Genomic DNA, 12,454 nt, shown 5'->3' with positions numbered 1-12,454 from the left:
TCGGAATCGGGTAAAAGTTATAAAATAGGAACGCCCATTCCACCACGAGTCTAACCATACAAAAATTACTAAATTCCGATAACAAATGGTCCTCCAAATCCACAAATCAAACTTCCAAATCCCTAGCCTCCAACTTCTAATTTCCACCTTAATACACACTAACTAGGTGGAAAAATACATGGCAAAGAAATATTATTGATCAAAAATAAGCACAAGGGATTTACCTCAAGAAATGCCTTGAAAATGCTCTAAAAAATTGCCCTAAACCGAGTTTGCAAAGTCAAAAATGACAAAAATCACGAAGCCCTTCGGTTTTAACCACTGCCTAGGTATTTCCGCACGTGCGAAAACTAGGCTCGCACCTGCGGGTGCGCTTGTGCGAAAATTGTGCACATCTGGGCAATTCACTTGCCCCCATATGCCTTCGCACCTGCGATGAAAGAGCCGCATCTGCGCGCCTGCGGAATTCCCTTCCGCTTCTGCGGACCTTGCGCACCTGCGAAGACCCCTAACCCATCTGCGGGCATCGCAAATGCAAAAAATACCTCGCGCCTGCGACCCCTGGCACTCCTTCATTTTCCCGCTTCTGCGCCAATTTGCTTGCACCTGCGGGCAGCCTTGCGCAGGTGCGATTACAGCAGAACCAACAAAAGCACCAGATTTTCCTAAGTCCAATTTCATTCCGTTAAGCATCCGAAACACACCCGAGGCCCTCGGGACCTCAACCAAACCTACCAACCAATCCTATAACACCATACGAACTTAGTCGAGCCTTCAAACCACATCGAACAACACCAAAAATCATGAATCACCCTCCAATTCAAATTTAAAGAACTTAAAAACTTCAAATTCCTACAACCGATACCGAAACCTATCAAACCACGTCCGAATGTCCCCAAATTTTTCACACAAGTCATATTCAACATTACAGACCTACTATAACTTGCAGAATCGAAATCCGACCCCGATATCAAAATTTTCACTACCTGTCCAAAACTCTAAAAATTCGATTTTCGCCAATTCAAGCCTAAATAAGCTACGGACCTCCAAAATACAATCCGGACACGCCCCTAACTTCAAAATCACCTAACGGGACCGACGTAATTCCATTCCGAAATTGTTTTCACACAGTTCCGGCTACGGTCCAAATTCTAAGACTTAAGCTCTCATTTAGGGACTAAGTGTCCCAAAACACTTTAAAACTCAAAACTAATCATCCCGGCAAGTCACAATAGCAGAAATAGATATGAAAAAATGAGTTAATAGGGGTTCGAGACTCTAACTCTCAAAACGACCGATCGGATCGTTACAGAGACTAATGTATTATTATTTATCAGTATGTTATCCAAATGAAGTCGCACACCCAATGTTACATTTAATTTTGACATATATTATTTTAATTAAACACATTTTAAATTTAAATCATTTATTTAAATATGTGCCATAATTAAAGTAATTAGATTGCCATTAAAATTACTAATAACCCCATATATTTCAACTTCTTTAAAATTTTCTCTTTCCTATGAGTTGAAAAGTAGTCAAAAACACAAATATAAAAATTACATTTCATTATGTAACAAGTAGTTTTGAGATAACTATTGTAATCTTTTACTAGACCTCACAAAGAATTAATAGAAACTCACAAGAGATAGCATTAAGAACAACAACAACCAAATATAATCTCACTAGTGGAGTCTGGGGAGGGTAGTGTGTACGCAGATCTTACCCCTACCATGGGGTAGAGAGACTGTTTCCAAATGACCCTCGACATTCTTCCCTCCAAGAACTTCCCACCTTGCTCTTGGGGTGACTCGAACTCACAACTTCTTGGTTGGAAGTGAAGATGCATTAAGAACCTTATAAAAAAATTGTACGATAAATACGACCTTCACACGCTTGTATTTGTCAATAGACCACTTGTCTCTTTAATTATCAATATTAGTTTTTTTTCCTTTTGAAGGGAGTTTTTGTTATTGATTTGTCATAAATTGTTTAATATCTTATTAATAACTATAAAAGAATATGGTATAGCGGATGCCACGGCTCTTTCCTTAAGCATAGTTGTTGAGTTTATTGAACATGGAGTGCTTTCCCCGAATTGGACCCTTGAGTCCAGCTCCAATACCGTCACCGGACAAAGGATAAATTTTTTTTTAAAATATCTTATTAATAACATCTATTCATTGAAAACACAATTGGGGTTATTCATAGTGATTAGTCCCCCTCAATGTTTATGATTCCGTAGCACATGACTTGTCTTTATATTTGCGGGTTTTAGTGCGTTTCCAAAAAAAAAATCAAAGGTTGTGGTAGAGAGAGGAAGCACTATAACCGAGTAGGAGCTCCAGACAGCCAGTTATATGGAGGGTGTCCAAGGAGAATATTCGTAATTTTTTTGGAAGATGGAAAATGCGTACAAGCTCAATTGTGGAGTGGGAGGTTACTGGTAAGGTGTATTCGGGAAATTGAAGGGTGAATCCGCGGAGGAAACAGTGAGCTTTTTCTTCAATTATATTCAGGCAAAGCAAAAGCCCGCAAACAGCCATTGATGGATCCCAATGAAGCTCCATTATCAACTTCTCCGTCAAACTTCAATTTCAGCCAGCAACGTCATTTTTACCTAGCCGTCGACAGATTTCAGTTCAAAATGGTAATTTTCTTACGCTCCAATTTCGTGAACCATTAACTTTTCAATCTTATTGAGATGAAATGAAATAAAATAGGAGACTTTGGTGGATCTGTTGGGGATGGCTGGCCGGCTTCGGTGTTTACCTATTGTAGTTAGCTGCAGCACTCGTGACGAGCTCGACGCTGTCTGCTCCGCCCTTTCCACTCTTTCACATACTACTATTGCCGCTCTGGTTATATCTCTCAGCACACCTTTTTCCTCTTCAATGCAAACTTTTCCATTTGCTTTTAAAATTAATTCGTTAAAATGGTTACTGATTGATTAATTCTATGATAAACATGCCTTTTCAATGAAATTAGTCTTAACAGAGGGGAATTGATATAGAGTTTCCCAACTTGTTTGGGATTGAGGGTTATTTGATTGATTGAATGTAAATTGTGAAAATTGCAGTACAGTGATCTTGCTGAAGCGGAACGTGCAAGGGTTTTAGCTAGGTTTAGACAGGCTACAATGAGGTGGAACAAGCAGGCTACAACTGAACATGGAGATGCAGGGGAAACGGAGAAAGAAGAGGAGAAATCTAATTTGATAGTTGTCACCGATGCTTGCCTTCCCCTTGTTAACTCTGGCGAATCACCTGTCAATGCTCGTGTCTTGATTAATTACGAGCTACCAACAAAGAAGGTACTCTTCTTGCAGGCTTTATATTACCTTAATCATTCTTTCCAACATTTTAATAGCTCTTACTCGTGGGACTTGAAGATTTGTTAATTGGGTTTGACTTTTAATTGTTGATCACAGCACTCGAGTGGGCTCGTTGTGAAACGAAAGCATTGTTCTCGGTTTGGAATTTAGAATAAGAGAGAGTTAACTTTTAAGAAGTAGGAACGAGTGAACCATAAATTTCTAAAGTTGACCTTTGACCTACGTCCACTCTGTACCACCTACCTGACTATTTCTCTCAGCTATTGAAGTTCCATTATTTCCTTCCTTTCGGTTTCTTTCATAAGGCATTGTCCCATAACATGCAGCCTAATTTTCTCTGTTGGAAAGTGAAATTGAAAACGATGCCAGAATATGAACATAAAGAAAAGATGTTAAATTCCTGTTAATTGAGAGTCGGTATGTACCATCAGGGTTTAAAGATAACAATACTAACTTAATATAACTGTTAGAGTAACTATCATATTGGAGGCATTGAGCTCTTAGATCAGCTCGCAAGGATGTCAAAGTTAAAATTTAAAGTTCAGACTCCATGAAAATGCACTCGAATGTTGGAAGTATGGAGAAGTACTTTAGAGATTGAGGATATTAGGATAAATAGAAGTAGGACAAAATTTATTCATGGTAAGTTTAGCCTCTTTAAGAAGAATGAAGTTGAAGTGAGATCAAGTAAAATTATGGTGCTGAAATGGAGATAATTCAAATATCTTGGTACAAACTTCTAAGAGAATGACACCATAAATGGAAATGTAACACATAAAATTGAAATAGGATGGCTGAAATGCAAGAGAGCTATGGGAGTGATATGCGATAGAAAAATACCTATCAAAGTGGAAGATAAGTTCCATATGATGGGTGTGGAGCAATGTTTCCAATATTGTCTGGGAATGAATATGGGCCTCTAAGCCCCAAGATATCACAAGTGTTGTATAGATGTGAGTATTAAGATGAAATTTTATTTTTACAAGATTAGATAAGGTTAAGAATGATTTCGGACAGAATGTATCCAAATATATTGGTCCATAGATGCAATATATGATGATTGAAAATGCTAAAATTGAACGAGGTAGATATAAAATCATATGGAGAGAAGTTCTTTTAAAAGACTTATTATCTCTAATCCATGCGGACTTAACCAAGAGCATAACAACAGAAGCAAATGATCCATATAGGCAATACCAATTAGTTTGAATTAAGGCATTGTTGTTGTTTCTACACTTACATTTGGTCACGTGTTTTCCAGACTGTTTTCAGTTTTGTTGGAGGTTTATGTGCAGTGTAGAAAACTAGGTGAATTTTGTAGAATCTTTAGTTTCAGATAATCTCTAGTTTGCGTTAAAGTACATTATTTAATATTGGAATAAACCGAATGGAGCTGAATGGATGTAGAGGATTCTTATAGTTGATCCCAACTAGTTTAGGATTTCGGTGTCTTATAGTTGATCCCAACTAGTTTAGGATTTCGGTGTAATTGATAGATTGGTTGTGTAAATGCACTCAAGGATGATTCAACAGGATTCGTATTTCATAGGTTGACGCTTAAATGTGTGTAAGAGTGAGGTGCTATATAACTCCTTATTTTTTCATCCAAGTTCTGGATTTTATTTTAAGACGGATAGACATACAATTCATGAATTGCATGATTCAATTAGAAGCCAAAAAAACATATTAAGAAGGTACACCGAGAAAATATGTACTTCTCCAAATTGTTTTTGCCTACTCATGTTTGCTTTCTTGTTAATATGACTTGGTGATTAGAAGTCAAATGGACTAAGATAAGATGGATTCAAAATGGTCTAACGATTTAAACATTGAAAAGAAACTGAAATTGTAGAACTCCCCCCCCCCCCTTTTTTGGGGGGGAGGGAGGGTGGGGGGTGGGAGGAGAGAGAGGCAGGTAAACAGGGAGGGTTGCTCCTGTTGCTATTTTCTGCCTTACATGAGCAGCAATTTGAATTGCTTTTTAATTATATTTTGCATAGATGAAAAATATCATGTCATTGCACCTCTCTGATGATCTAAGTAGAAGTGAATCGCTGCGTGGTTTCGGTCACCTCTCCAACTACGTGAGGAGAAGTGAGTCACCACGTGGTTGGGATAATTGACGTTTGCATAACCAACTTAATCTTAGCAAGCAGTGCAATAAGAATGACTTTCCCCTTTTGATAGTAACCAGAAGTAGATAATTGAAGAAATAGAACAAAGAAGTTAATATTATTGGCAATAGTTTGTGCAAGAATTTTAAACACAACTACACCAATAAAGTTGTCCGTATGGAGAAGACAATGCTCCAGAATAAAATAGTTTAGTTCTGATAATGATACCTACACATTACACTATCTATTACTTATATAATAGGCTGGTCATAACTACTGCATAACCTATTAGGATAAGGATAAATAACTTCTAATAACCATAATAAAACTGTTAAACAAATAACTTCTAATAACTGAAAGCTCCAGGAATTATCTTCTCCTAAATTTCTTTGTTTCCTCTGGAAGATACGTGGCTTATTAGTACACCCCTCCTGGAAAGACGACTTGTCCTCAAGGCGAAGTTTGAGAAATTGTGCCCACATCAGTAGGAAACATGTCATTTTTGTTGTTATCTTTCACAATTTGTGTGTCGTTCTCTTCTTGCATCAACTCCAGATGAGTAAAAGTCCCAGGTTTGCAGCGATGACCAGGGCTAAACTTTTCTCCCCAATGATAGTAAAGGCCTTTGTCTCGCCGAATTTGTTGTTCAGGAGTCAACTGGCGAGTGTTTGGAAGTGATGGTGGTTGAAAAGGACGTGTAACTGGTTGGCGGGATGACAGAAAATCGAAGGATTCTCTAGCCGTTGGAGATGATGTCCCAACTGAAGGAGGTCGTAATACAGAAGGCAAAGTGGCTGCCTTACTAGACCGATTAGGTCACTGTTTTCCTTCATATTCTGAAGCCAGGCTCATTGCCTTGTACACAGATCGAGGTTTGTGAATCCTAATGTCCATGCGAAGGTCTTCTTTCAGCCCACTATGGAAAACTCCAAGCAAACAGTGTTCTGGCCAATTTTGCACACGCGCTGCTCGTTTTGCAAATTCTTGCCTATACTCAAACACTATTCCAGTTTGTTGGATATCACAGAGATGTTCATCAGGATTTTGAAACTCAGCAGGTCCGTAATTTTCTTGCAGTACTTTCACCAATTTGTCCCGATAGTAAATGGTTCGCTCACTGTTGATCCAAGCGAAAAGATCCAATACATCTCCTTCCAAGTTCCAAGTACATCGAAGCCACATCAACCTTGTATTCCTCATAAGTTTGATAGTACTGGAAATACTTCTCTGCTTTTAAAATCCAGCCTCTAGGATCGCCTCCCTCATACTTTGGAAATTCCATCTCTGTCTGTGAGCGCCGGAAAGTTTCTCGATGCCAAGTGCTGTTAACCTCACCCTCTTCTGGTATGGCTTTAGCTTTCCCTTTATTGTTATGATCTCCACTATGCTGTGCTTTTAATGCAGCCACATCAGCGGCTAAAGCATCTATGGCGTCCAATTTCGCTACTATAGTCGTCAATTGTTGGGAAATCGGGTCAAGAGTCGGAATGGTGGGTTCACTGCAGGAAGAGTCGGAATGGCAGATCTTACTGCTCTGATACCAAATTGATAGTAACCAGAAGTAGATAATTGAAGAAATAGAACAAAGAAGTTAATATTATTGGCAATAGTTTGTGCAAGAATCTTAAACACAACTACACCAATAAAGTTGTCCGTATGGAGAGGACAATGCTCATGAATAAAATAGTTTAGTTCTGAAAATGATACCTACACATTACATCATCTATTACTTATATAATAGGCTGGTCATAACTACTACATAACCTATTAGGATAAGGATAAATAACTTCTAATAACAATAATAAAACTGCTAAACAGATAACTTCTAATAATTGAAAGCTCCACAAATTTTCTTCTCCTAAATTTCTTTGCTTCTTCTAGAAGATACGTGGCTTATCACCCTTCCACCTGTGAAAGAAATGAACCTTGAGCCTAACTTAACCTCAAAAGCTAGCTCATGAGGTGAGGATTACCCAGGTGCATATAAGGAGAACACCCATCCCCTTCACCATCGATGTGGGACTCTTTACACCCCCCACGCCCGGGACTGGATATCGGGAGCATAGACAATATAAGATGAGGTCCAACATCGGGTAATAATAAATTGGGATGGGCGTAGCTCTGATACCATGTGAAAGAAATAGACATTGGACCTAACTCAACCCCAAAAGCTAGCGCGCATGATGTGAGGATTGCCTAAGTCTATATAAGGAGACCACTCAAACCCTTCACCACTTATGTGTGACTCTTCAACCCCCCCTTTCCCACGCTCAAGACTGTATATCTGGAGCGTGGACCATATAATACAGGGGTCCAATATTGAGTTGAGGATGAGTCTTGCAAATGGAATTGGGCCTAACTCACTCCCAAAAGTTAGCTTATGAGATGAGGATTGCCCAAGTTCATTTAAGAAGACCACCCATCCCCTTCACCACCGATGTGGGACTCTTCACACCACCAAACTTGTTTACATCAAGAGACGACCTACTACCATGTTCCAGGATAATTTGGTGTGTATATATAAATCAGGATCAGAGGACTTTTAAAGATTTACCTGCTGATTAGGCAGAGAAGTACACAATGAGGAACTGCAAGAACCAAAGGTGAATGAGAGCAATTAGTGAGAGTTTAAGGCTTAAAACCTTAAACATGAAAGGTAACCCATTAATTGCTCCAGAGATCCAGACATGCAAGTAAGGCTTGCTTGATTGGAAAACCCTAACATCAATCTACGAGAAATTATCATGATCTTGCTTGTCAGACCCTAAATCTGCTCTAATACTGATACGAATCTAAAAGCGGAAGACAAGAAATTAAAGATAAAGGATAGAATTTGAGAATAGACCCAACAAAGTAGTAATTGAAAAACAATTGATAAAGATTAATCACCCAACAATTACATAACAAAGTGAACCTGAACTATAGGAATACCTTCAAGTGGAAGTGTGATTACACTTGAAGAACACACCTTGAATAAGTTGTCATCAACAATGACAAACCACCATTACACCTCTCAAAAGAGTCTTCATCATTCTTCAAAATTAGTCCCCCTAAAATGAAAGCCTTAAGGGCTATTTATACTAGATTGGGTACTTGACTACACATGACCCAAATACCCCTAAGCTAATTCTAGGGAACTAAGTGTAGTCACTTATTACAAGTATAGTCTCCAATTACATGTAGTCTTCAACTGATGGCAAATTACACACATAGCCTCCAATTGCGAAAGTAGCCAATTGACATCCAAAGCGCATATTGGCTATCTTGGGTCGTATCAAATACCATGTCGGCTGAAGTCATCACCAATTTGAAAGATTTGCAACACAAGATAGAGAGAAAATTCCAATGTAGTTTCTATATTCGTGAATGAAGAATATGAACATATGGAGAGTTCTCAAAGCTGGGAATGCATTAAATATGTATGCTCATTGACTTTAGCTGAAAAGAATAAATCCAGAAGCTATTCACAAACAACCAATAAGCTGCACAGTACGTGTAAGCTGTTGATAAATAATAAATTGGGCCTAGTCAGCTTAATGAAGAACTTGACTGATAAGCTGGGGCTAGTAGCCCAAATGCTGCTGCCATTTACTGTATTGATGATCTAGTCAAGAGATATTCGATTTCTGCACATACACAGTGTGTATATGTGGCTCCACTCACTATAGCTGATAATTAATATACGTGTGAAACAATAAACTCAATATACTCTTAAATGTGCATTAAATTTTTTGAGGTATTTGAGTTTGCAGTTCCCAACTTGTTTAAGATTGAGGCATAGTAGTAGTAGTTGTTATTGGGTTTGCAGTTATATTTTTTCTTCATGAGTATAATATGTATCATGGGCGCACCCAAGGGTGTGACCTAGCGGTCAATGAAGTTGGTTAGAACCTTGAGGTTTTAGGTTCAATTCCCAACGTGACAAAAAAATACTAGGTGATTTTTTCTCATCTGTCCAAGCCTTGGTGGATAGAATTACTTGGTACATGTTGCCGGTGGGAGGTAGCAGGTATCCCGTGGAATTAGTTGAGGTGCATACAAGTTGGCCCGAACACCACATCTATTAAAAAAGAATGTATCATGGGCTGCGTACAATAGTTTTTTTTTTTTTTTAAAATCATGGGCTGATGAGAGTCTTCTTGTTCTTAATTCTTTAATCTTATTAGTCCTTATTTCTGTTCTTCGGGGAGCACATTTGATCCTTGAAATTGTTGGAGGGAGTTGCCCTATAAAAAGCATGTATAGTGAAAGAAATAGTCTACTTCATTTGACAATTGCATTTAATTGTTTGAATTTGGGTCCTTTACTTTAGAACTTGCAGATGTACTTACTGTGTTGTTATGCTCTTATGTAGGAAACATATATGAGGCGCATGGCTACTTGTTTGGCAGCAGGTTCTCATTCCATACTATAGAAGTGAATTTGACAAGAGAATAGATGAGACTTGAGAGAAGGAATAAGAGGATGGAAGTAAAGAAAAACAAGACGAAACATAACTAATACTCACAGCATTTCCTTTATAACACATCTTCCACCGTGGAGTCAGTATGAAGGATGTGATCCAACAATCCCTTCCTTCAAACTCCTTTATTTCCCCCACTCATCAAGTGTTTCTACATAATTTATAACTGTGCCATGTTAACTTTGTTTTTCTTGAACATATCACATTAGTTTCTGGATTATGTGCAGATGGAATTGTGATCAACATGGTTGTTGGAGGCGAAGTTGTTACTCTCAAAAGCATTGAAGAAAATAGTGGCCTTCTCATAGCAGAAATGCCCATCAATGTAAGTTTTTAATTTGGTTCCTCTTGTTTATTATCTCATGGAAACATCAGTTTAATGCCAGGAATGAGATCATGGGTTATTTGGACCCGTGTGTTGTTGTATTGCCATTTTCCAGAGCATATGTGCACGAATATCTCTTATTTCCATTCTTTTGAAGTTCTAGATTTTCTCAGTAACGTTTGCATGTCAACTTTTGACCATGCTTCTTAGCAGATTTTTGAGATGCTGTGAAGGGATGAGGCCCTGCAAATGTCATCTAAACACATGAGATTCCAAGTAATTAGGTATTATGATTAAAAAATTCTCCACTTTTGTAGTACTATACTACTATCTCAGAGTGTTATTTGGCTGCATGATATTTACCATGTAGGTAGCATTTCATTGTTGGACTTGATTTTGTAAATATAATTTTTCCTCTTACCTCTTTCATTTCTTTAGCTCTTCTTTTTTAGTAATAAAAAAGAAAGATAGGTTCACTTGCTTAAAAGGAGAGGAGTTCTGTTGATGAATTTGGATCATATTGCAGTGCTTTGTCAATTTTATGGGCGCAAATGAGGGTTGATGACCTGGCCGTTTTTCTTGGGGGGTAGGTTTGGGGTTTGGGGAAGGGGGTGAATGTGATATTCATCTTCAAGATGATTTCAGTTCTGGCATAACATAGTTCTTTGCCTATGTCAATAGGAACGGGGCTATACAAATTTATTAGCAATCTGAAGGTACTCTACACGAGATGTGAATTAGGGAAGATTCAAATGGTCGCTATGTTTATGTTGGAGCAATTGGGGTCTTCCGCACGTAAAATCTTTATTGGACCTTGTCAATTTACCTCAGTTCATTTGTGCATGATGCTCAATGTTGATTATATAAATGGTAGTTAGGAGGTTGCATTCTTGATTTCAACCCTCCAAGGGATTATGCCCTAGAAGGGTCCCGTTATCTTGAAACCCAGGGATCGGTGATGCTTTTGTGCCAATCAATGTTTCTAGATGATCTGTGGAGTTCTTGTTCTTGGCTTTAGTCATTTCCATAGCTTCACTTTTCAATTTTTACTTGAATAGTCCACTATCTATCACAAATGCGGCCACTGAACTTGGTTAGCTGTAGCCACTGGCACATTATCACAGTTTTCCGTCACGGGTTATTGCATGAGAAAGGGGAGGGACAACCTATATTCTTTGCTGCCAACTAATATGGCCTTACTTTGAAATTACAAGATTTTGACTTGGAGGACTTTTAGTGTTACCGTTGTTGAACTTAAATGAATTGATCATCTAATAGGCATAGAGCTGGACACCGTAATAAGTGTTTGTAATATTGTAATTCCAATTTTCTGAGAGAAGAGAAGTTGATAGAAGGAAAAGAGAATCATAGTATAAAGACAAGAGAGAACAACTTCTTTAATCTGTTACTAGTATGTATTATTATCTTAGTCAGTTTGCTCAAAGTCTTCATCTCTATTTCATCATATATCTTTTATCCCCATTCAAAGAGTGATTTGGTTGGGACCGGGAGATTGGTCTGAAGCCAAATAAACTAATTGGGAGCTTTCTAAGAAGATTTTGGAATAGACCTGCTCAGGCCCAGATCAATGAATGAGTTGCATGATGTGGAGCAGATTTTTTAGGTCTAGCTTTTAGTCCCCACACTGTTAAATAGGTTATATTTATGTCTGCTTTGAAGATAATGACATCCATTAAAATCTTGACTCCAAGAGGTTAGATGTGTACCATTTGAAGCTTCTTGTTGTAAATTTGTGGATTTTAACCAACACTTTAAACTATACTAACTATATTTAGCTGTGCTTTCTGCTCGGCCTCTCAAAGGCCTTTATCTCTATTTGCATTATATATCTTTTCTCTCCATTCGATGAGATTGTAGTGACTATGGAGATGTATAAATAGATTTACATATGTAAAGTTGGATGAAATTACTAAGAAGAAAGAAGCAAAAAAATGCTACTGGAGAACAAGACTATTTTTGTGGGAAGGTAATATGTATTTTCTCCAAGGTCGTTTTCTTTTCCCTAGTCTATGTCTAATTTCACATACAGTTAGATCCCCTCAATTGTACTTGAGTAAAAATTTTATGCCCAATTAGCTATGATATTCTTGATAAAAATTGCAAAATAAGTGATTGCTACATTCTTGCTGTTTTTAGAAAACAGTTGAACTTTCAATCCTTAACTCAATCTTAATCCCCTACACCAAATATGGGATAGA

At 37.9% G+C, this 12,454-nt stretch overlaps 1 protein-coding gene across 4 annotated transcripts; it reads left to right on the top strand.

Moving 5' to 3' along the window:
• The first annotated feature begins 2,058 nt into the window (after positions 1-2,058).
• Positions 2,059-12,015, top strand: LOC107766667 (ATP-dependent RNA helicase FAL1). Of its 4 annotated transcripts, none has more exons than XR_001643756.2 (8): positions 2,059-2,650; positions 2,724-2,861; positions 3,080-3,313; positions 9,803-9,842; positions 10,138-10,235; positions 10,449-10,519; positions 10,762-10,821; positions 10,917-12,015. XR_001643756.2 is itself a non-coding variant. In XM_016585485.2 (6 exons), the coding sequence occupies exons 1-6, from the start codon at positions 2,549-2,551 to the stop codon at positions 10,464-10,466; spliced, it is 630 nt and encodes a 209-aa protein (XP_016440971.1). In that variant the 5' UTR covers positions 2,059-2,548; the 3' UTR covers positions 10,467-10,664. The 4 variants fall into 4 exon arrangements, 1 of the variants encoding a protein (XP_016440971.1); XR_012701282.1 differs by having other exon boundaries at positions 10,674-10,821; XR_001643755.2 differs by lacking the exon at positions 10,762-10,821.
• The last annotated feature ends 439 nt before the right edge of the window (positions 12,016-12,454 follow it).

The sequence above is a fragment of the Nicotiana tabacum genome, chromosome 17 (assembly GCF_000715075.1).
Source record: "Nicotiana tabacum cultivar K326 chromosome 17, ASM71507v2, whole genome shotgun sequence".
NCBI classification, from domain to species: Eukaryota; Viridiplantae; Streptophyta; class Magnoliopsida; order Solanales; family Solanaceae; genus Nicotiana; species Nicotiana tabacum.
The sequence above is the reverse complement of the archived record's forward strand: the minus strand, read 5'-3'. Positions and strand labels throughout refer to the sequence as shown.

What these genes read in the sequence shown, in the direction of transcription:
- LOC107766667 (XM_016585485.2), top strand. Translation starts at nt 2,549, where the DNA reads ATGGATCCCAATGAAGCTCCATTATCAACTTCTCCGTCAAACTTCAAT. An exon ending in ACAGATTTCAGTTCAAAATG is followed by an intron (nt 2,651 to 2,723) that starts GTAATTTTCTTA and finishes GAAATAAAATAG; the next exon opens with GAGACTTTGGTGGATCTGTT. An exon ending in ACGAGCTACCAACAAAGAAG is followed by an intron (nt 3,314 to 9,802) that starts GTACTCTTCTTG and finishes GCTCTTATGTAG; the next exon opens with GAAACATATATGAGGCGCAT.